The following is a 25,712-nucleotide window of genomic DNA, read 5'->3' on the forward strand; positions in this document are numbered from 1 at the left end:
ACTCATGAAAGAAAAAATACATATTTGGTATCACCACGTCCATAAAAGTCCGATCTATCAAAGTAGCACATTACTTATCCCGCACAGTGAATGTCGTCCGAAAAAAAAATAAAGAACGCCAAAAATGCACTTTTTCAGTTACCCTGTCTCCCAGAAAATCGCAATAGAAAGCGATCAAAAAGTTGTATGCATTCCAAATTAGTACTAACGGAAACTACAGGACATCCTGCAAAAAATGAGCCCTCGCTCAACTACGTCAACAGAAAATTTAAAAAATTATTGCGCGCAGAAGATGACTGCCAAGATACACAAGCGATAACCTGATGTAAGACGTTGTCACGAGAGACGTCAATATCTCAAGTGTTGTCTGGCTGGATCTGTTTTGTGTCATCCAAATCTACACATTATGTTTTGGAGGGATCGAAGAACACAGAGTTATGAATTGTTTATTACATTTATAAGTGCGATAAGTGAATCAGACAGAAGAATAAGCTGCTATATTAAGTGATGAATCCCCAAGATGTTCCATTGGTAACGAAGCCTAACATCGTCAAGAATAAAGACTCGTCGGTCTTGTCATCTGTTATGAAGATGGGTTCTCGGCGGTATTATGTTTTGCTGCTATCTCCAGATGTTTGTGCAATCTTCATCTCAGTCCTTTTTAATGAATAGTAGGCTCCTTTCCATGTGGCCCACACAAGGCCAGTGGCGTACTCCGTGGTGATTCCATGCTGATATTTCCCATTTAAATTGGCGCTGTGACATTTGGTGTACCAGAAAGCTCCATGATAGATCACTGCACAGTTATCGACATGTATATCTCTATCGTGGTCATGGGTTGAAAATTTAAACTGGTTATGCCCCTGTAGAGGATTTCCTGTGAATGGAAACGCAAAATCATCAATAGAGATGATCCAAGTAGATAGCTCAGACGACACAATGGTAAATCCCCTTCCTGATTATTCTCTTAACCACTTATCAAACGTGAACATCCAACATGTCAAGTGGATACATCTACAGATCTCTCCCATAGAACACAGCCTCTTCATTTCACCACAAAGAACCTCAGGAATACAATCATTGGAATAAACTCCCTCTTCTCTAATCGCTCAGTTCCTTGGTGACATCTTGACACTTTTTGATTCTTGACTTTTTTTTTAATCTCAGTCGTGTTCCACAATAAAACTTTCATTTCAGAATTATTTTGGTGTTGGATGAGAAGGGTATTTTTTCTCCTTTGGGGGGAGCACCTAGTGAGGAGACTTATAAGGCCATCTGTGCCCCTCTGGGAAATTTATGTAAATGGGAAGATGGAACAATACCTCGGTAGCGCCAACTATTGGATGGCAGCATTCCTGCAAGTCAATGTCAGACCGCTTAGCAAGTCTTGCAACAATGAATGCGAATATGAGCCATAGCCAGTCTTCTCCATAAGGAAAGGATTAGCCATCCACATACTGCTGTTTGGGGTATTTGCTCCTCATCAGTGTGCAGTAGGTTTGCTAGCTTGGCTGGGGGCTCTCTCTATGAAGAAACCATATCCTTCCAGACCTATACATTAAAGGCCTCTCACCTAGCAAAGCTAGCAAACCTACTGCACACTAATAAGAGGCAAATATCCCCAAACAGCCGTATGTGTATGGTGTGTCCTTTCTTTCCGGAGAGGATTCCGGCTTTGGCTTATATTCCCAGTCATTATTACAAGACTTGTCAAAAAGTCTGACATTGTCTTATAGGAATGCTGCCTTCTGATAGGTGGTGTTGCTCATCCTGCTCTCCCAAACTAACATCCACCCCCACATCTGCCCCAGTGAGTGCTCAGTGAGCAGCAAACTACTTTCCATATTGCCAATGGATCTCAGTGCTGCAAGCTGCTCATTTAGATCCAGGATCTGGGCTTCCAAATGTGCAATGTGCTATAAAGTTTTATTCTTATCCACTGGAGTGGCGGTTCTGAGTTTACCCTTCTTCCTTGCAGTATTGGTCTGGAAGTGGACGGCCAAACGGAGGAGCAGGCGGAAGTCACTTTCCATACAAGCTTATCAAGACAAGGAAAATGAGACATTGGATGGACCACATGAAAAACAAATGGATCTCAATGTAAATTATGAAAATGCTAATTGGTTAGTCTTCTTTATGGCCATTGACACCTGAATCAGAGTGCCAATTTTGGGGGGCTCCCAAAAATAATATTATTATGACACATTTAGAGTTATTTAGGACTTCAGCACCTTTACCTGTGAACAAGATCATCCATAAAGACAACAGACACGTAAAAAATAAAAATGTATGAGATATTCTAATGGCAACCACTTCCTTCTTCACCTACCGCTACGTTTCTTTGGATCTCCCTCCTTGAATCCATCAATAAACAGTTCATATCCATCCTCATCAGGGTTGACAGCCAGAGGTGAGAGGGAGAAGGAGTCATAAGTCACATGTCGAGTCTCGTTATCAAAGTCCTCCATGTCGATGCGCAGGCTATACGTCTTCCTCTGGGTTAGGAGGAAAATGTTCTGCAAACCTGAGGAGATGAATGTACAGTGATGTGTAACCCCAAATGTGCGGCTGATGTAAAAATCTAAAGCCGAAGAGTGAGAAACAAGCAGTTACCCAGCCAATATTCTCCAGACACTCGTCCAAATCCCAGTTTATACTGCTCCCAACCCCGGTAGAAGTCCACACTGCCATCGAACCTCTTCTGAAAGACCTGCAAGAAGAGGTAGAGTCTGGAGGTAACCCTTCACAGTTATACATTGCACAATCTAGGATGATGGATGGATGGATGCATGATGGAGACTGCTAGGATCCATTTATGAAGGCTTCTGGACCCAACTGAACTGATGGAAGGTATCAATATTTCCTACAGCAGGTCCAATTGGATTATGATTCTTGTGTACATTTGTTTCCCAGTGAGAATGTTTGAGATGCTGGTAACATTTTTTGATAGGAGATCAGCGGATGGTGCATTTACAGGGCGACAATGACCAATTGGGAGTAATTTGGAGTAGATCATTGACTGATGAAGTCTTAAAGGGACTCTCTTAGTGGATTCCCATACAGTGGCTATGGACAAGGGATGTACATTACTGTGGAAAAGTTTTGGACAGGTGTGGAAAAAATACTGCAAAGAAAAAAAATACCTTAAAAAATAGAAGTGTTAATGGTTTATTTGTGTCAATTGCCAATATGGTAAAGAATTAAGAGAGAAATGTAAATCACATCAATATTTTGTATGACTGTCCTTTGCCTTCACAGCAGCATCAATTCTTCGAAGTACAATTACACAAAGTCAGAAATTTTGTAAGATTACAATCAGGTTTATGATTAACCAATCATACCAAACAGGTGATAATGATCATCATTTTCATATGTAGGTTGAATTACAGTCATTAACTGAAACAGAAACAGTTGTGTAGGAGGCTTAAAACTAGGTGAGAAACAACTAAACTCTGCAACAAAGGTGAGGTTGTGGAAGACAGTTTCTTGTCACAGGTCATACACCATGGGAAGACTGAGCACAACAACAAGACACAAGGCAGTTACAATGCATTAGTAAGGTTTTCCCAGGCAAATATTTCAAAACAGACTGGGGTTTCAAGATCTGCTGTTCAAGCTCTTTTGAAGAAGCACAATAAGTGAGCAACTTTAAGGACCGTAGACACAGTGGACGGCCAAGGAGACTTAGTGCAGCAGATAAACACACATAATGTTTACTCCCCTTCAAAATCAGAAGATATTCAGCCATGCCATCAGCTCAGAACTGGTAGAAACCAGTGGGACCCAGGTACACCCATCTACTGTTCAGAGGAGTCTGGCCAGAAGTGATCTTGATAGAAAATCCAAAAAGCCAAAAGAAACAAGGCCAAGTGACTGTAGGAACTGGGATGTATTAATGGCAGCAGGTACTCTTTACTGAGCAGTCAAAATGTAAAATATTTCTCTGAACCAGAAAGCAGTTTGTTCACCGAAGGGCTGAATAGCGGTACAATAATGAGTGTCTGCAGGTAACAGTAAAGAATGGTAGAGAGCCAAATAATAATGAGTGTCTGCAGGCAACAGTAAAGAATGGTAGAGAGCCAAATAATAATAATGAGTGTCTTCAGGCAACAGTAAAGAATGGTAGGGAGCCAAATAATAATAATAATGAGTGTCTGCAGGCAACAATGAATCACTATGGAAGTTCCTTGGAGTTTTGGGTCTGCATTTCATCAAATGGAGTTGGGGATTTTTTTAAGGATTAATGTCCTTAAAGCTGAGGACACCATGAATATTTTCCTATCATTCAATAGTAAAGCAGATACTTACCCACTCGAGATGAGCGAGCAAACTCGCTAAGGGCAATTGCTCGATCGAGCATTGCCCTTAGCGAGTACCTGCCCACTCAAGAGACAAGTTTTGGGTGCCGGCGCGGGGGAGCGGTGAGTTGCGGCAGTCAGCAGGGGGGAGCGGGAGGAGAGAGGGAGAGATCTCCCCTCCGTTCCTCCCCGCTCTCCCCTGCAGCTCCCTGCCCGCCCCCGGCACCCGAACCTTTTCTCTCGAGCGGGCAGGTACTCGCTAAGGGCAATGCTCGCTCGAGCAATCGCCCTTAGCGAGTATGCTCACTCATCACTATTACCCACCATTCAGTACCATCAGGGAAGCGTCTGATTGACTCCAAATATATTCTGCAAAAGGACAACGACCTCAAATATGTAGCCAATGGCAATCAGAACTATCTTCAGTGTAAAGAACAGGGAGTCCTGGAAGTGCTGATTTGGCACCGCAGAGGTCTGATCTTATCATCATCCACTCTGTCTTGAGACAGAAGTATTGGAGCGAGCCGACATCCACAGAAGATCTGTGCGTAGTTCTTCATTAAGTCTGCAGCAAGCTACTTGCCAAGTTCCTTCATAAACTGTGTGCAAGTATATCTAGAAGAACTGATGCTGTTGTGAAGGTAAACGGCGGTCACACCAAATATTGATGCGATTCGTATTTCTCTTTTATTCAGTCACTTTGCATTTTGTTAATTGACAAAAATAAACTATTAACATTTCCATTTTTTCAAATATTCTTAATTTGCAGTACTTTTTGCCCAGTATTGTATGCACCAAGATTTGGCCCCTTTATAGGATCATTTAGATCTTGGTGTAGATTTGGAATTGCTGATCTATGGCTGCTTAGACAGAAGCATATGTTTAGATATTAACAAGACTGACTCTATATGACAGTATGGGGACCGGTACTCACCGTCCAGGGTCCACCAGCACTGGTCATGTCACAATACACAGAGACGGGTGGAGAACTCGCCCCACCTGGATATATCAGGTACACGCCGTCCGCTGTCAGACCCTGGGCCGACACATCAGAGCAGTCATAGGGGCGGCAGGAATCTATGCAGCCAACAACTAGAAGGAGAGGACACAGCAGGGGGTCAGAGTTACAGGTCCACAGCTGCCACATTGTACTTCTGAAACATTTTAGCTCAAATGCATAGCTGAGACCCCATGGAATTCAGCCACCCCCACTCTGACTAATTCTCCCCACAAAGTAAGGAAATTGTTGAAAATTGTGAGTTGTGGTCACTGGTTGGCTGCTCAATCATGTGGGCATTTGTGTGTATGAGTTGTGTCTGCTGATGTCATCAGTTTGTCTAGTTCTATACAGTATTTAGGGACTGTAGCGCTGTCTTTAAAAAAGTATATAAATTTTATGTTTGCTTATGAAATTTATGAGAATGTTTAAAATAATTTTGTGTAATCTCATTAATTTAATCCGATTTGATCTGCCACTACTCAAACCCAGATGACGCGTACGCCAACATGCCCCGAAACAAGCAACTGAGCTAAACCCAGAGTCGGGCGTTTGCTGTTGCGTGCTCTACGGATTTTTATACCTTCTAACTATGTTCTCTTGTAAGTTTAAGTCGGACAATATTTGGTTCACCCCTTGTGTATTACACTATTCTAGTTCCTTTTCCTCTTTGTCAGCACTTGGGATATTTAGTATGATTAGCTGCATTACTGAAGTCGGCTTTCTTTCTTTGGCATGAAGAGAGGGAAACCAACTGCTTTCAAGTGAACTGAACCAGGGTCGGCCTTCGGACAGATGGCACCCTGTGCAAAATTTCCTTTTGCCCCAACTCCTTTCACCACCACCACAGTGCACTAAAAAGAAAAGCTTACATTTATGTGAGGGTACATTAAGGAAATAAGATCTGTACTTACGATATACAGATAAAATTATATATACATTCATTTATATACATATTGTGGTAATGCAGTACCAAGAGTTGCCTGTAGAGGGCCTCGGAGTACAGATTACTGTGTTTGTTTCGTTAACTTGAACCTAAGAAAGGGTTAACACCTATGGGTGTGGCAGGTACTAACGTAAAAGGAGCAGATCCTGCCACACTCAGGGGAAGTTATAGCTCAGTAGAGCAGATAGAAAGCTAGCTACTAGCCACACAGGCAGTAAAGCAGCAACATCAGTAACTTGGTCCGGTGTAGACCACTTGGGCCTGTCACCTGTCTGATGGAATAGGACACCCTCCAGATGCCCTGGTGGGGTTAGTGATGGGGCCCTGTGGGTTTTAAACCCTGGACATTACATATGGACTGTATTTGCATGCTGTGCATACATTTTGCTGTGGAATAAATGTTGGCAGGTGCCAGATTTAAAAATAATGCAAGTCTTCTGAGCCTTTGAGGCATTTGTACACGTGTTGTGCCCATTTCCAGACCAAGAAGTCATTAATCCGCAGGCGAGTGACCCCACTTGCCACAATATATATACTTAGTGCCACAATCAGTTTTGGCAGAGACTGTTTACATTTACATAGTAACATAGTATGTTAGGCTAAAAAAAAAAAGACACATGCCCATCCAGTTCAACCTACTACCACTCAATGTTGATCCAGAGGAAGGCAAAAAAAACTCCAACTCGGTCATATGGAAAACATCATTTCAAGACACTTAGACACCTTGAGGGGGTGAGGCCTTTCTCACTAATGAGATTTTAGAATAACCATTATTTTTTGAATAAACAGAACTGTGGTTTATATTGTAGCCCCGTCTTCCCCACATAATCAGATAATCTACTTTTCCAGTGAGGAGTGTTACATCTGCACTTTTAAAGAGTTTTTATAAATGTGGGGTTCAGAACTGAAAATGTTGTTTTAATATCCAAGGAAATTTTTGAGGAGAGAAAATAGATCTTTTCATCTGAAACAATTCCTCACTTGTGGCTCGAGTTGTACAATCTACCAGTTCGAATATCTGTGTAGCCTCAGGCAGGGGCGTAACTATAGGGGATGCGGTTGCACCCGGGCCCAGGAACCTTAGGGGGCCCATAAGGCCTCTCCTCTCCTCATAGGGAGCCCAGTACTATGAATAAAGCAATAAAGTTGGGGGCCCTGTTACAGGTCTTGCATTGGGGCCCAGGAGCTTCAGGTTACGCCTCTGGCCTCAGGTATATTTGGAGGACTATGAACGCCCTCAGGACCCTAAATAAACAAATACCGTTTTAATATCCAGAATGGATTTCCAAAAACAGTGTATCATGACATTTCTCCAGCGCTCATAACAAAGCCTCCTGTCTAATGTTTATTACACCGCTGGAGAAGGTCACACAAGGTCACTTTTCAAAACTCAAATCTAAAGAAATGTACTGGATACTTCAGCTTAACAGACTCGTGCCAAATAGTTTAAATGACGTATTAGAGAAAATCTAACATATAGTTTATATTTTCATTGTTTAGTCATTGTTTCTCTCACTTTCTGTTTGTACAAATCCCCATTTTCGAGTCCACTTTTTAGTCCATTTTCTAATTGTTATTGTAACTTATAGTATCTTAAGGGCTCATCCACACGGGCGACATAAATTTGACATGAGAAAATCGCAGCAATATCGCTTCGGTGATCAGCGGCAATAAAGTGACTTTGTGGCACCACATGCGAGAATTTTCAGGGTGAGGGGACTTAAAATATAAGCCTTATGCCCAAAATAATCCATAGCTGCAGAAAAAAAAGAATACATTACCTCTCCTCTCTGTGTCTCCCCTTAAGCCCCCTGGCAGTTGCTTGAAGTCTCCTGCAGAGGGTCTTCGAAAATCAATGCCTCCAGGAAGCTCTGCCCCTGATTGGTTCATGAGAGCCATGGCTCAGCCAATCAGTACCAGCATTCGAGGAACAAATCACAGCCATTCATTGAATCATTGAATGGTTGTGATTGGTTCATCGAACACTGGATCTGATTGGTTCACAAGCACCATGGCTCAGCTAATCACAGCCAGCCACTCCTGGAGGCGGTGATTTTGATCCTCCAATCCAGGAAGGGCTGGCAGAAGACTGAAGATAAGTGCCAGACTTGAAGAGACAGCGCCTCTTAGGTGATGTATTATTATTTTTTTGTTTTTTACTGCAGCTCGAGCTTAGATTAGGGCTTTGACAGTAGGATTTCCTACTGTAAAAGTTGCATTGCACCGCAAGAAAACACGGATGCGATGCATCACATAGGAAGACTCCATAGGAACACATGGGCTAGAAAAAAAAGTGCAAATTATGTCTGTATAGAGCATGATGCAATGTTGTAGTCTCACACTCCTCTCGGTCCTTTTGTCATTTTCCCCATATACGAATATTTTATTTTTTTCCATAATTTGTTATATATGATTACCTATAAACACAGATATTTTATGGTCTTATACATCCTTCTTGATTACTCCTGGTCGGTCCACATTTCCATTGATGATTTTACAAAATCAGTTATCTTGAGTATCATCACCAATCCTTTGTTATATTTTACCAAATGTTTTTGGTTTGACCACGTGGGTCCCAATAAATTAATCCCCTAAATTTTTGTTTCTGTATGTTGTACATTTTATAGTAATTTTGCTTTATATTATTTGGGTTTATTATGTTTTTTTTGTTAATAAAAGAAGGTTATAAATAAAAAAGGGTATATACAAGAAATATTATTTACTTCAGGATACATTGATTAATATTTTTTACAACCCATCGTGATCCCAGATTTATAACCACATGTTTATTAATTTTAAGATGAATTGTAATATAATAGCCTGTAACATTCTACTTTCAGCACGTGGCATAACTCTGAAACGCACACCGGGGGATGTGCAATACTAATGGTGGAGTAGTATTTCTGATAGTTGGAACGCAGGCTCACATTTGGGGCTTTCTCGCTGGAGCAACATGATCGTTCGTACACATCCACACTAACGAACATAATTACGATCACTCTGCCGCACATTACCACCAAATAGATGATATGATACTATATAGTGCCGGCCAGATGCTTCACATGTAATGAACTTGTGCTTGAGAAAGGAGAACTATAACTCCGAAATGCGTTGCATCGTCCTTGTACCTTTTTTGTTTTGTTTATTATATAAAAATAATTTACAAGTTGCTTGGAAGCGGCATCCTACCTTAGTGGGGCAGCGGCCAACAAAAAGAAGAGTAGACGGATTCAGACATGCAAATATATATATATATATATATATATATATATATATATTTTTTTTTTTAATTATGTAATTCATTTATTTTATTTAAATTTTTTTTTTTTTTGACTCACTGACTCATTGACTGACTGGCCACTAATCTCTAACTTCCCGATGCCGTACAAACATGAAATTTTGCACAACCATTCTTTAGGTCCTACATAGGAAAAGTAAAGGGGTCACAAGTCGATTATTCAATGCTAAGTACAAAAGTATTGGCACCCTTGTGTAATGTACCAAATCTAATTCTCTAACTTTCCAATGTCATACAAACATGTTTGTCGTGTTTAGTGCTTATTTGTGATGTGATGGCTTTTGATGAGATTTGTAACTCATAGAGTTCATAAAATACACCAACAATACAGTTTAAAAGAGTTAAATGATAAATTCAGTTCTGCTACATCAGTATATTGGCTGTACTCCAAAATTTAATGCTAATTGCAAAAGTATTAGGACTAGGGATGAGCGAGTATACTCGCTAAAGCAGTACTCGTTCGAGTAATGCGCTTTAGCCGAATATCTCCCTGCTCGTCCCTGAAGATTCGGGGCCGCCGCGGGGTGGGGAGCTGCGGGGGAGAGCGGGGAGGAATGGACGGGAGATCTCTCTCTCTCCCACCCGCTCTCTCCTGCTCCCCGCCGTGACTCACCTGTCAGCTGCGGTGGCTCCCGAATCTTCAGGGACGAGCAGGGAGATACTCGGCTAAAGCACATTACTTGAGCGAGTAGTGCTTTAGCGAGTATACTCGCTCATCCCTAATTAGGACCCCTGGTTAATGTATCAAATCTAATTCTCTGAATTCCTGGTGTCGTACAAACATGACATTAGGCAGGAGCATTCTTTAGGTTCTAAATAGGAAAAGTAAAGGGATCACAACTTGATTATTCAGTGCTAATTGCAGAAGCATTGGCACCCCTGTGTAATGTAGCAAATCTAATTCTCTAACTTCCCGATGTCGTAAAAGTGTGAAATTTGGCCCAAGCATTCTTTATACTCTAAATACGAAAATTAAAGGGGTCACAACTCGATTATTCAAAGCTAATTGCAATGTAATGTAACTTCCCGATGTCTTACAAACATGAAATTTGGCAGGAGCATTCTCTAGGTCCAAAATAGGAAAAGTAAAGGGGTCACAACTCAATTATTCAATACTATTTGCAAAAGTAAGTGCACCCCTATGTAATATAACTTCTCGATACCGTACAAGCGTGAAATTTGGCGTGAGCATTCTTTAGGTCCTAAATAAGGAGAGTGGGAGGGGTGGCACATTCTGCAGAGAGACATCGGTACATGCAGCCTGAGGAGAATCTAACGCTCCTCTATGTTTATACATATTTTATTCCTAGATCCTATAAAGTAACCTTGACTTCACAAAATTTTCCATGCAAACAAAACGTAAACACCTGTATCAAATTAACTTGGGCGAAGTTGGGTATATCAGCTAGTGTTACTATACAGGCAAGCAACAGCTGCAGCGAGTGATGCTGTCACTGACTGCAGGGCATCAAGAGAAAAGGGGTGCAGGCGCTGCGTATGTACACTATCTGCTGATGTTCATCTAAATCTATTCGCTGTGTGATACTGTCACTGTCTGTTCCAGTACACGATTGGGTGGCACCAGCGCCACCTTTCATCTCTGGAGGGTCATGCGCCCTGTGTGGTTACACAGATCGCACACCCCAAAGGCCAACCATGGGCTGAACTATACCTACATAAAACTGCATAGGCCAGTGCAGTTGTGTTGCATTTTCTTTGCGGTGGAGGAAAGGAGTTTGGTCCCATATGTTATAGAATATCAGACCGGCGGTGAGCGGTGAGGTGCCGGTTTATTATGAAGTACATAGATAGTGATCAGCGAGAGGTTGCGGGAGGTGATACTCACTGTTATCTTTGTTTCTGTGACTGATATCCAAAGACTGATCACTGCTCCCTAGAAACATGATGATCGTGACGATGGCTGGGAAACTCCACATCTTCAGACTAATGACAGGAGCAATATGTGTTCAGCCTAGATTAAAGGAGACATGATGAAGGTAAGTGTCACCAGAAGCTGGAGGCTGTGCAGGAGTCCACGCGCTATATAATGAACAGGTTATATAATACAACTAGCTTACCCGTCGCGCGTTGCTGCGAAGACACACAGATTTACATTTGTTTTTATATATATAGATAACAACCAATCACAACGCAGCTTTCATGTTACCTCAGCGGTATAATATAAAACAACCAATCACAGCGCAGCTTTCATGTTACCTCAGCTTTTTAATATATAAGACCCAATCACAGCGCAGCTTTCATGTTACCTCAGCGTTATAAGAAATAGCAACCAATCACAGCGCAGCGTTCATGTTGCCTCAGCAGTATAATATATAGCAACCAATCACAGCACAGCTTTCATTTTACCTCAGCATTCTCAATATCCAGCAATTGTCTTGCGAAACGTTCGGCGGATGCATCATTTTGTAGTTGAACACTCATCCCGTTGCTCGTAATGCCTTTTGCTTTCATGCTTGAGATGGAAATTGAACGATCTAAGTCTGGGGGGCATAACTGTCGACGATGCCCGCACGCGCGCCACCTATCGTAGGATAGTTGTACTATGCCAGTAATCTTCCCAGGAGTGTACTCAGCAACTTCCCAATGTTTTATGGTCATTGGATGAATGGTGTAGTAATGCATAAAGGACAGACATACATTCATTTTTATATATATAGATGGTACCTTATAGTTTATATATTGTAACATCCGGGATTAGGCACTCACCTCGGTACACCATCTTTTCGCATACGGCACACACAGTAAATTGACTTCCACACTGAAGTTTCTTTCAGTTAGACTCCTGCCAGCTCAACAACACCTCACAGCAACACAGTGCAAAAAAACACAAATCTTGGCCATCTGGCCTCTTACTACACATTTAACAGTGGCAGCTCTCTAATATTAAAGCTTAGTGCCCAAAACTACATACATCATCAAACCATATATCATATACAAGCATAGTGTGTGTCTCATACCCTGTCGTGCCTTGAGGTCAGTACACAGGACTTTTGTGTAGGCAGTTTCTCTGTCCGGACTGGTAATGGGAGCCATTTTTGAGAAGCACAGCTTCTTTTTAACAAGCCCTCTCAGGTGACTCATAACGAGGTAGCTCTACAGCTAGGAATGGCCTTTCTCTGCTGCCCATTTTCCTGAACTATGGCCGCCTGGTCACTCATATACGTCACCACAGTGGCTCCTCTACCACAATATATAGAATTAATGACAGTAAACAATCCTTTACATTACTTATCCTGTACTGATTCTGAGTTCCATCCTGTATTATACTCCGGAGCTGCACTCTCTATTCTAGTGGTAGTTATTGGACACTAACAACATGGCTGAACCAATAATACTATAGCACTGGTGCCAGTTACTTTGCCCTACTTTGCCCTGCTCACACATATTGTACGAAATCCGCCTGCAGGAAAGATCACAGCATGTTCTATCTTGGCGCGTATTTCATGCCAAGATAGTGCATGGTGATTGTCGGCATGCCGCAAGTACACAATGCCATTGCATATTTGCTGCCCTGCGTGCGACATGCAGTGAATCAAGGCACGAGCTGATACTTCCCAGAATGCAAATCACCAACAGGGGATACTTGTAGACTTCAGCTCTGATGCCTACATGTTTCGAACAATTGGATACATTACCGACATATTGATGATTAGCGGTGGACCTCAGCTATAGGTTGCAGGACTAGGATTACTATTTCCAGTCTTCCTTGACCCAGACAACTTACCGGAGACTTTTATCAATTCGAGTCGTATGCTCCTTCCAGATCTATAGATGGGAACACTGCTGACCCCTCTATATACTGTGCATCGCTATATGTCACATGGGCACAGAACTCGCTGACTTACACATATATGTCTTCCTCTTTCCATCCTCTAAGAACTGATGGGACTTCCTGTTTAGGGTTGTTGCCCTCAGTCTTAAGGAATTTGGTTCAGGACACATCATAAATGATACGTGTCAGTGTCTCCTGCTAAATTATACCCTGATGTGAAGTGGTCCAGTCGCACTCCATAGTTTCTATATAATGGACTATATACCATCGCTGTGGAGGGTCCAGGTCCGTAGCTGCTGCCAAGCGTTCCCGCCATCCTCTGATTCTGATGTCTTATAAAGTGCTTGACTTTTGAACCTGGGTTGGACCTTTACGTCATTGTAAACAACCCAATCTAGAGTAAACCCTGAACTCTGGAATAAACGCAAAAACACTTCACTTGGGAGTCAAAGTGGCCACAGATTTATTTGAATCACAGAAATAAAACCATCCCAGTAGTCAGGTGAAGGGCTATGTTACTGGGAAGCAAGAATACTGTCAGATCCTCGGCACCCGACCAGGCAGTAATAATGGGTGGCACGCTCTGGCTTACCATTCTAGCAGAGCCAGTACACTTTAGAGGCTGTGCCATTTATAATATGTCATACCTAGGGTTGCCACCCGGCAAGATAATGTGAGGGTTATGAACATATTAATTTATATATGTATGTATCTTTGATACACGTTTCCGGAGGCTTTAGGCCTAAATTGTACACTCTATTCTGTGTCCTATGAAAAGCTCTGATAAATGCTTGTACATTTAGGTTAGTACTTAATTACATTAAGTAGAGGTGTAATCTTAAATGTCCATCATGTCTCCAAGATCTTGTTAATCTCGTTACAATGATCAAAGGATAATGGAATGCTTTGATCATTAACTGCTGTCTAGGGCATGTGATTAAAATGTAGATTGTGATAAAGAATCAAGGTACTAGACAGTCAGTCTACATTCCAACAAAAGAAGCCATGTTTATTGAGAAAACGCAATTATTCACCACCTTAGTACTTTGACCTCAGTATAACAGATTGAACTTTGTAACACTAGCCTTTGCACTGATACGCCTACTGATACGCCTACTGATACGCCTACTGATACTCCTTCTATTTTTTGTATAAGAAATGACAATGTACAGAATAAACACAGATTGCTTCTAGACACAGGCCTGATCTCTGTGTTTCATTGCTTTCTCACGGCGGCCGCCATAACACCTCTGATTTGGAGCATCACAGCATATTGACGGAACATTGAATTCCATAACAGTAATTGGTGCCCAGAACGTGGGGCTTGAAGGAACAAGAGGACCACCTGCACCTCAAACCCCCCCGGACCCAGATGGGATAAGGAGCCACTCGGAACCACGGATTTACAAAAACTGCGCAGTAAGGTAAGGCTTTATCTTGCCACAATCTATCCGTGCTTCTTGGCTGCTCCTTTCCTGTCCGAGGGGTAAGAAGTGCATGCCTCTTATAAATCTTCAAGCTTTTTTTAAGAATTCATATGGTGGGCTGAATATGCTGTGCGGGTGTTCTTTAACTGTTATTGTCTTTATTTGTTACTTTGCATGGTCAGTGTACAGAATATGAAACCCTCTTGCCGATCTCTGGAAGGCATGGTATAAATTGTACCAGGGAAGCCTAAAATTTTCAGGGGATAAAATCCCTGATGGGAGCCTCTTATAGGTATAAGAGAAGTAGTTGAGACGGGGGAAAAATAAGCAGGGTTGGGAGGTACCGACACTTACAGACAAGTGAGGAAGTACTGACACTTAAAAAAAGTAGTAACTGACATTCAAATGTTTTTGTCTTTATGTGTGCCTGTTTATGTACGAGTGAGTGATTGATGAGTTGACCTGATCGACGGAACCTGACCTCCGGGGTGCAAATATAAATCTCTGTGTCCCGTGTTAACAGGAACCTGATCAGTGACGCTGAAAGGAGTCCCTAACAAGGCCACGATTCTGGACAGGGCCCCCTGCAGTTCCGTTTGTATATTTCAACGGTCAGGGGATTGTTTTATGTGTATGAAAGGATAAAATAATAAGCCTCTTGGTGTACATAAACTGCCAGCCATGGGCAATACTGCTGGTAAAGAGGATAAAGTATGGAAGACAGCTAAAGAAATTGTACAAGAAAGAGAAGGCAGAGCTGCAGTTGGTAGAGGATGTGATAAATTGTTTAAGCACATAGGATATAAAGGGACAGGAGTATTAGATCTCCAGCAGTGGGAAAGGTTTTCAGACAGTCATGCTGGGTGGGCAAAAGATAAATGGACTAATATGGGAGCAGTAGAACAGGGTGGCGTATGGCAAACAGTCAGTAGAACTTGCCTACCACGATCCCTGTACCCCATGATGGCCCAGCTGATCCATGGAAAGACTCACCTATCGAAGGCAGCTATGCTACTGACGCTTGAGAGAGAATGGGTGGCCCCTGGGTTCTCTGTAACTGCTGCATCATTTGTCCAATCTTGTATGATCTGTGCCGTGAGCAACCCAGGACAGAAAGTAAAGGTCCCGCAAAAACACTTGCCTAGGCCACTCTACCCATTTCAGAGATTGCAAATTGACTATATTCAGCTCCCACGTGTGGGGAAATATGAATATGTGCTTGTTGTTGTTGATATCTTCTCAGGTTGGGTTGAGGCCTACACCATCACCAAGGCAACTGCTCAGGCAACAGCAAAGAAGCTCATGAATGAGGTAGTCTGCAGGTATGGGGTACCAGAGGTAATCGAGTCAGACAGGGGTACACATTTCACAGGTGAAATAATGCAACACATCATGTCTGCCCTGGGTATTTCCCAAGCATTTCACACCCCTTATCATCCACAAAGTAGTGGGAAGGTAGAAAGGATGAATGGTACCCTAAAACTAAAAATACAGAAAGCAATGAAAGAAACAGGCAAACCATGGACTGAGTGCCTCCCATTGGCCCTTTTCTCAGTCAGATATGTGCCTAACAGAAAAACAGGATTATCACCATATGAAATCTTGTTTGGGTGCGCACCCAGATTGGGTCTGTACTTTCCACAGGTACTGCAGGCCCAGTATGGTACTCTAACTGACTATGTTATGTCCTTAAATGCACGCCTAAAGGCAACACACAATCAAGTGTTTTCTTCAATTCCAGATCCAAATTCTCTTGAAGGAACGCATGATCTGCAGCCCGGAGATTGGGTAGTGACAAAGAGACACGTGAGGAGGACATTGGAACCAAGGTTTGACGGCCCGCATCAAGTGCTGCTCACAACCAGTACTGCCGTCAAACTAGAGGTGTTTGCAACTTATGGACATTCTGTGGGATACGGACACAAGCAAATTATCTGGAATCGCTCCCTCTACGATATCGTTAAAACAGTCAAAAGAGTAAAAGAGCACCAACAGTGGGGATCCGGCGAAGAGGATAGAAAGACCGGCAGGGGTGGCTTAGCACCCTTGATAGTACCACAACAAAGGCTCTTTTCAAGATGGACTGTTTCAAATGGGGGATTGTGAGGGTTATGAACATATTAATTTATATATGTATGTATCTTTGATACACGTTTCCGGAGGCTTTAGGCCTAAATTGTACACTCTATTCTGTGTCCTATGAAAAGCTCTGATAAATGCTTGTACATTTAGGTTAGTACTTAATTACATTAAGTAGAGGTGTAATCTTAAATGTCCATCATGTCTCCAAGATCTTGTTAATCTCGTTACAATGATCAAAGGATAATGGAATGCTTCGATCATTAACTGCTGTCTAGGGCATGTGATTAAAATGTAGATTGTGATAAAGAATCAAGGTACTAGACAGTCAGTCTACATTCCAACAAAAGAAGCCATGTTTATTGAGAAAACGCAATTATTCACCACCTTAGTACTTTGACCTCAGTATAACAGATTGAACTTTGTAACACTAGCCTTTGCACTGATACGCCTACTGATACGCCTACTGATACTCCTTCTATTTTTTGTATAAGAAATGACAATGTACAGAATAAACACAGATTGCTTCTAGACACAGGCCTGATCTCTGTGTTTCATTGCTTTCTCACGGCGGCCGCCATAACCACCTCTGATTTGGAGCCTCACAGCATATTGACGGAACATTGAATTCCATAACAATAACCACAGGTCCAGACAGTAATCTGCCCAGGAGGCTTGTGCCAATATTTATATTTTACCAGCCCTACTAGAGGCCAGTAAAAAAATAATTACCTGCATTGAGCAACGCCGACCGGGCAGCAACCAGACCCACCAGCACATTCACTGAACTGAGGTTGTGTCCCAGACGCCATTCACTGTAAACTCACAGAGAACCCTAGGCCCCAGCATCTGCACCGCATACAGTACGTGTAAGAATGAAGACACCAGGCGGAAGAGTCCAGAGTCCTGTGTGAGTTTACAGTGGCTACTGTCCAGGACGGAACCTCAGTTAAGTGGATGTGCTGGCTGGTCCGCTTGCTGCTTGGCTGGGGCTTATATTTTGAGGGTCATTGTTATTATTGGGGCTACTATGGGGTCACTTCCTACTGGGACCACTGTGGGGGTTGCTATTACTACTGAGGACACTAAGGGGAACGCTTACTGGGTGCAAAGGGTCACTGAGAGGAACACAATTAGTAGCTGGGGCCACTAGAATAATATAGTTAAAAACATACATAGTGATAAGCTATACCTTCAACCAAAGCCCCCAAACCATGCCCCTTTTACACTGGCAAGTATTTTTGGTTTTATTACAACCATAGCCATACCACATCTGTCACCATGTTTTTGCAGCACTTAGTGAGAGCACCGTACGGTAGTTCCTGTCGCACTAATTGCAGTGATATGCTTACTATGTCGGTCTGTTGTCAGGTTGTGCTTCTGGGACCTGTAGTTCCTTGGTTTTCTAAGAGCACACTGTCACAGGTGTGGGATGTTTGAGCCGGTTGGGTGTGGAGTTCTCCATCCAGCCAATCACCACTGGTCTGCTGCACATAAATACCAGCCCCTCTAGCTAGAGGGTGTTGGTTTCCTCATTTCCTTCCCAGTACCCTTGTGGTTGCATCCATGTATGTTTTTCTGTTGGTGTAAACAGCGACGTATCATAGTATGAAAGGTTAAATAATGATATATCTCCAGCCAGTTCAGCCTATTACCCCCCATGTTGATGCAGAGGAAGGCAAAAAACCCTAATGTGGTAGAAGCCAAGCCTCCACATTTAAGGGAAAATAATTCCTTCCTGACTCCAATCTGGCAATCAGAAGAATCCCCGGATCACCAATCCTTCTGAAGTAATCAGTGACTATAACATGTAATATTGTATTGCTCAGGAACGGCATCCAGGTCCCTCTTGTACACCAAGTCCTCAGGCATAGAGTTCCATAGTCTCACTGCTCTTACAGTAAAGAACTCACTTCTATGTTGTGTAGAAACCTTCTTTCCTCTAGATGTAGAGGGCGCCCCCTTGTTACAGTCACAGTCCTGGGTATAAATACATGATGAAAGAGATCTCTGTATTGTCCCCTGATATGTCTATACATAGTTATTAGAGCGCCCCCTTGTTACAGTCCTGGGTATAAATAGATGATAGGAGAGATCTTTGTATTGTCCCCTGATATATTTATACATAGTTATTAGAGTGCCCCCTTGTTACAGTCCTGGGTACAAAGTGATCATCGGAGAGATCTCTGTATTGTCCTCTGATATATTTATACATAGTTATTAGGTCGTCCCTCAGCTGCCTTTTTTACTAAATAACCCCAATTTTGATAACCTCTCTGGGTATTGTAGTCCGCCCATTCCATGTATTACTTTAGTTGCCCACCTTTTTACCTGTTCAAGCTCTGATATGTCCTACTTGAGTACTGGTACCCAAAACTGCACACAATATTCCATGTGTGGTCTGACCAGTGACTTGTAAAGTGGAAGAACAATGTTCTTGTCATGAGCCCCTGGAGTTCTTTTGATGCACCCATGATCTTATTTGCCTTGGCAGCAGCTGCCTGACACTGGTTGCTCCACATAAGCTTACAGTTAACTAAAATCCCCAAGTCCATCTCCATGTCAGTGTTCCCCAGTGGTTTCCTATTTAGTGTGTAATGGTGACATGTATTTGCCCTGCCCATGTACAGAACCGCACATTTATCAGTGTTACACCTCGTTTGCCACATTTCTGCCCAAACCCTAATTTATCCAGATCATCTTCGAACTGCCTTGTGTCCTCTTTTGCTTTAATTTCTTAACGTAGTTTTGTGTCATTTGCAAATATTGATATTTTACTGTGCAGCCCATCTACCAGGTTATTAATAAATATATTAAAAAGAATAGGGACCAAAACTGCTCCCCATGGTACCCTACTAGTAACTGTGACCCAATCAGAGTATGTACCATTTATAACCCCCTCTGCTTTCTATCACTGACCAGTAACTTACCCACTTACACACTTTCTCACCCAGACCAAGCATTCTCATTTTATATACCAACCTTTTATACTGTCTTCCCCCGCCTCCGTTTCTGATTCCAAAGCAGCTGCCTTTATGCTTTGCAGGGAACTTCTCAAGAGGCATAGCAGAGGAATGGTGACGCTAATGATTGCAGCATCCCCGCTCACCATCTGGGTAGACTCCTCAAAGTTTCCAAGGACCTGGCAGATGTCTGCCAACCAGGCCCACTCTTCTGTAAAGAATTAAGGAGGCTGACTCCGACTACGCCGCCCATGTTGGAGTTGGTATTCCGCAATAGCTCTACGCTGCTCATAGAGCCTGGCCAACATGTGCAGCGCAGAGTTCCACTGTGTGGGCACGTCGCACAGCAGTCGGTGCACTGGCAGATTAAAGCGATGTTGCAGGGTCCGCAGGGTGGCAGCGTGCATGTGGGATTTGCGGAAATGTGCGCAGAGCTGGCGCACCTTTCCGAGCAGGTATGACAAGTGGGGGTAGCTTTTCAGAAAGCGCTGAACCACCAAATTAAAGACATGGGCCAGGCATGGCACGTGCGTGAGGCTGCCGAGCTGCAGAGCCGCCACCAGGTTACGGCCGTTGTCACACACGACCATGCCCGGTTGGAGGCTCAGAGGCAAAAGCCAGCGGTCGGTCTGCTCTGTCAGATCCTGCAGCAGTTCGTGGGCCGTGGGCCTCTTCTCTCCTAAGCTGAGTAGTTTCAGCACGGCCTGCTGACGCTTGCCCACCGCTGTGCTGCCACGCTGCGCGACAGCGACTGCTGGCGACGTGCTGCTGCTGACACATCTTGATTGCGAGACAGAGATTGTGTAGGAGGAGGAGGAGGAGGAGGAGGAGGGTGGTTTAGTGGAGGAAGCATACACCCCCGCAGATACCACCACCGAGCTGGGGCACGCAATTCGGGGGTGGGTAGGACGTGAGCGGTCCCAGGCTCTGACTCGGTCCCAGCCTCCACTAAATTCACCCAATGTGCCGTCAGGGAGATATAGTGGCCTTGCCCGCCTGTGCTTGTCCACGTGTCTGTTGTTAAGTGGACTTTGGCAGTAACCGCGTTGGTGAGGGCGCGTACAATGTTGCGGGAGACGTGGTCGTGCAGGGCTGGGACGGCACATCGGGAAAAGTAGTGGCGACTGGGAACCGAGTATCGCGGGGCCGCCGCCGCCATCATGCTTTTGAAAGCCTCCGTTTCCACAAGCCTATACGGCAGCATCTCAAGGCTGATCAGTTTTGCAATGTGCACGTTTAACGCTTGAGCGTGCGGGTGCGTGGCGTCGTACTTGCGCTTGCGCTCAAACTGTGGCGCTAGCGACGTCTGGACGCTACGCTGAGAGACATTGCTGGATGGGGCCGAGGACAGCGGAGGTGAGGGTGTGGGTGCAGGCCGGGAGACGGTACTGCCTGTGTCCTCAGAGGGGGGTTGGATCTCAGTGGCAGGTTGGGGCACAGGGGGAGAGGCAGTGGTGCAAACCGGAGGCGGTGAACGGGCATCGTCCCACCTTGTGGGGTGCTTGGCCATCATATGCCTGCGCATGCTGCTGGTGGTGCCTCCCCAGCTGATCTTGGCACGACAAAGGTTGCACACCAGTGTTCGTCGGTCGTCAGGCGTCTCTGTGAAAAACTGCCACACCGTAGAGCACCTTGACCTCTGCAGGGTGGCATGGCGCGAGGGGGCGCTTTGGGAAGCAGTTGGTGGATTATTTGGTCTGGCCCTGCCTCTACCCCTGGCCACCGCACTGGCTCGGCCTGTGCCCACACCCGGACTAGGGCCTCCGCGTCCTCGCCCGCGTCCACGTCCTCTAGGCCTACCCCTACCCCTCAGCATGGTGTATTAGCAGTAGTGCAGAAACAGAACGCTGTAATTAAATGTGCCGCTTATTGGCCTGTGGTTGGAGGCTGACTTTGTTTACGGAACCCCAGGAAATAATTTGGCGCAAGCCTGCTTTAACACTTAGCTGCCTGCGTATTTATTTGGAGAAATACTACCCCCAGCAGACACGGATCCAGAACACTGAGCACAGTGACAGGCAGGCCAAATAGTTTTTTTTCCAATATTCTTTTCAAAAGGACCACTGCGTATATTCAATCTATAATATATGTCTTCTGGCCCTGCCTACACAATTCTGTCCCTGATGTGTGTGTCACGGAACTGCAGTGTTGCACTGTTATTAACTGCAACAGACCGGTGATTTCAAAGCCAGGAAATAATTTGGCGCAAGCCTGCTGTAACACTTAGCTGGCTGCGTATTTATTTGGAGAACTACTACCCCCAGCAGACACGGACCCAGAACACTGAGCACAGTGACAGGCAGGCCAAATAGATTTTTTTTCAATATTTTTTTCAAAAGGACCACTGCGTATATTCAGTCAATAATATATGTCTTCTGGCCCTGCCTACACAATTCTATCCCTGGAGTATTACTGCAGGGCGCAATGCTCTGCACGGCCGATATACCAAAAAAAAAAAAAAAGTGCAACACTGCTAAAAGCAGCCTCCACAGTACTGCACACGATTAGATGTGGCCCTAAGAAGGACCGTTGGGGTTCTTGAAGCCTACAATAACTCCTAACGCTCTCCCTGCCTCCACACTTCTGTCCCTGGACTATTACTGCAGGGCGCAATGCTCTGCACGGCCGATATACCAAAAAAAAAAAAAAAGTGCAACACTGCTAAAAGCAGCCTCCACAGTACTGCACACGATTAGATGTGGCCCTAAGAAGGACCGTTGGGGTTCTTGAAGCCTACAATAACTCCTAACGCTCTCCCTGCCTCCACACTTCTGTCCCTGGACTATTACTGCAGGGCGCAATGCTCTGCACGGCCGATATACCAAAAAAAAAAAATGTGCAACACTGCTAAAAGCAGCCTCCACTGTACTGCACACGGTTAGATGTGGCCCTAAGAAGGACCGTTGGGGTTCTTGAAGCCTACACTAACTCCTAACACTCTCCCTACAGCAGCTCCAACACGATACCACTGTCCCTCAGCTATCTCACAACGCATCTGAGGCGAGCCGCGGGAGGGGCCGATTTTTATACTCGGGTGACACCTGATCTCCCCTGCCACTCACTGCAGGGGGGTGGTATAGGGCTTGAACGTCGCAGGGGGAAGTTGTAATGCCTTCCCTGTCTTTCAATTGGCCAGAAAAGCGCGCTAACGTCTCAGAGATGAAAGTGAAAGTAACCCGAACATCGCGTGGTACTCGTTACGAGTAACGAGCATCCCGAACACGCTAATACTCGAACGAGTATCAAGCTCGGACGAGTACGTTCGCTCATCTCTAATGTTGAACCATCATCTGCCCCTTATTACATGCATCACACCTCTCAATTACTCGGGACTGGAAAAGCAATAAGATTTCCTCTATGGAAGATATAACTTCTATAGTTTCACATATATAAAAAAATGGTGACAATCCTAAAGGAAAAACTAAATTCTTCCATATCCAAGTGGAATTTATGGCTAAGATCTTTTCCTTCACCTATCTAGCCTATGACTTCCTCCTCTACTTCAAATATCTCCTTATCTTGATCGCCTCGCATGCCTTAAATATCTTTAAATATGTCATCCTTCTGAGACCCCCAAGCCTTGATATAATTATCTCATGTGTAGTACACACAAGTTATTGGTTCTAGTTACCATTTATATACACATGACATACCTGGTTGTCCTTCAACAACTACTTCTTCATCTTTGTCAAATTTCAATATATACATTAACTCAACCAGATTGAACAATGTATCTTGTGTTCGACAACTGTAGACTACCCCACTGAACCCGCACTCTCATAACGTCATTTATTCTTTACTAGCTGATATACCCGGCTTCGCCCGAGTTAATTTGGTACTGGTGTTTATCTGGTGTTCACACGGAAAATCTTATGAAGTCGTGGTTACTTTAGAGATACCGGGAAAAAATATGTTCAGCATTTTGCATAGTTCTCTGCGTTACCCAGGAAACACCACGGTGAGGTAACCATGGATCATTTCCTTTATATAAAATGACACCGGGAAGTAAGAGAATTAGATTCCATACGTAAAATTTGGATGCTAATCCTTTTGCGCATAGAATTGAATAATCGAGTTGGGACCCATTAATTTTTCCTATTTATGACATAATCAATGCTTGTGCCAAATTTCATGTTTCTACGACGCCAAGAAGTGAGAGAATTAGATTCCGTACGTAAAATTTGGACGCTAATTCTTTTGCGCTAGAATTGAATAATGGAGTTGGGACCTATTTACTTTTCCTATTTTGGACATAATTAGAGATGAGCGAACGCGTTCGTCCGAGCTTGATATTCGTGCGAATATTAGGGTGTTCGGGATGTTCGTTATTCGTGACGAACACCATGCGGTGTTCTGGTTACTTTCACTTCCTTCCCTGAGACGTTAGCGCGCTTTTCTGGCCAATTGAAAGACAGGGAAGGCATTACAACTTCCCCCTGCAACGTTTAAGCCCTATACCACCCCCCTGCTGTGAGTGGCTGGCGAGATCAGGTGTTCGCCTAATATAAAAGTCGGCCCCTCCCGCGGCTCGCCTCAGATGCGGTGTGAGTTAGATGAGGGACAGTGCTGTTTGTACCGGAGCTGCTGTAGGGAAAGAATTGGTAGTTAGTGTAGGCTTCAAGACCCCCAAAGGTCCTTATTAGGGCCACTGATAGCTGTGTGTTGGCTGCTGTTAGCAGTGGGATTTTTTTTTCTTCTCAAAATCGGCTCTGCAGAGCGTTGCACCTGGCATTAGGGACAGAAGTGCTGCATAGGCAGGGAGAGTGTTAGGAGTGAGTGTAGCCTTCAAGAACCTCAACGGTCCTTTCTAGGGCCATATTTATCCGTGTGCAGTACTGTCCAGGCTGCTGTTAGCTGTGCTGCATTTTTTTTGGGCTTCTCAAAATCGCCTCTGCAGAGCATTCCACCCTCCATTGATACTGCAGGGAAAGAATTGTATAGGCAGGGCCACAACACAGTTATTATTCATAGAATATACGCAGTGCTGCCTTTTGGTGGAAAAACAAGTGAAAACAAATCTATTTGTCCAGCCTCTGTCCGTCCTTACGGGCGGTGGAGACGTGTGAGCTGCGTGAAGAACAGTGCTAAATCATACGCACCCAGCTACGCTTTACTGCTGGCTTCGCCATTTGCTTTCCTTAATTGGGAAAAAAAATACCTGCTCTCCAAGAGTTATAATAACTCTGCTACCCTCACGTTCTGTGACACATAAGCAGGGACACAGCACAGTTATTAAACTTCTCAGGTTCATTGAATATACGCAGTGCTGCCTGTTGGTGGGAAAAAACTGAAAACAAATCTATTTGTCCAGCCTGTGTCCGTCCTTACGGGCGGTGGAGACGTGTGAGCTGCGTGAAGAACAGTGCTAAATCATACGCACCCAGCTACGCTTTACTGCTGGGTTCGCCATTTGCTTTCCTTAATTGGGAAAAAAAATACCTGCTCTGCCACAGTTAATAACTCTGCTACCCTCACGTTCTGTGACACATAAGCAGGGACACAGCACAGTTATTAAACTTCTCAGGTTCATTGAATATACGCAGTGCTGCCTGTTGGTGGGAAAAAACTGAAAACAAATCTATTTGTCCAGCCTCTGTCCGTCCTTACGCCTGTGGAGACGTGTGAGCTGCGTGAAAAACATTGCTAAATCATACGCACCCAGCTACGCTTTACTGCTGGGTTCGCCATTTGCTTTCCTTAATTGGGAAAAAAAATACCTGCTCTGCCACAGTTAATAACTCTGCTACCCTCACGTTCTGTGACACATAAGCAGGGACACAGCACAGTTATTAAACTTAGATAATTCATTCACTAGAGGCAGTGGGGCCTTTCGTTTTCCAAAAAGGGCAAAAATTATATTTGGCCTGCAGTCTTGCGCCAATTTATTTCCTGCCTGTGAAATCAAATCACT

The 25,712-nt window shown here is 44.0% G+C and overlaps 1 protein-coding gene across 1 annotated transcript; it reads right to left on the minus strand.

The window, feature by feature from the left end:
• Positions 1 to 471: 471 nt before the first annotated feature.
• LOC136577682 (microfibril-associated glycoprotein 4-like) lies at positions 472 to 11,513 on the minus strand. The gene is made up of 5 exons (XM_066577597.1): positions 11,386 to 11,513; positions 5,233 to 5,390; positions 2,614 to 2,710; positions 2,330 to 2,524; positions 472 to 877 (listed from the first exon to the last, which is right to left on the minus strand). The coding sequence occupies exons 1-5, from the start codon at positions 11,474 to 11,476 to the stop codon at positions 609 to 611; spliced, it is 810 nt and encodes a 269-aa protein (XP_066433694.1). The 5' UTR covers positions 11,477 to 11,513; the 3' UTR covers positions 472 to 608.
• Positions 11,514 to 25,712: the final 14,199 nt, after the last annotated feature.

This window comes from Eleutherodactylus coqui, chromosome 8, assembly GCF_035609145.1.
Source record: "Eleutherodactylus coqui strain aEleCoq1 chromosome 8, aEleCoq1.hap1, whole genome shotgun sequence".
NCBI lineage: Eukaryota > Metazoa > Chordata > Amphibia > Anura > Eleutherodactylidae > Eleutherodactylus > Eleutherodactylus coqui.

What these genes read in the sequence shown, in the direction of transcription:
- LOC136577682 (XM_066577597.1), bottom strand. Translation starts at nt 11,476, where the DNA reads ATGTGGAGTTTCCCAGCCATCGTCACGATCATCATGTTTCTAGGGAGC. An exon ending in GTGCTGGTGGACCCTGGACG is followed by an intron (nt 2,711 to 5,232) that starts GTGAGTACCGGT and finishes CTCTTCTTGCAG; the next exon opens with GTCTTTCAGAAGAGGTTCGA. An exon ending in AGATCCAAAGAAACGTAGCG is followed by an intron (nt 878 to 2,329) that starts GTAGGTGAAGAA and finishes TTCCATTCACAG; the next exon opens with GAAATCCTCTACAGGGGCAT.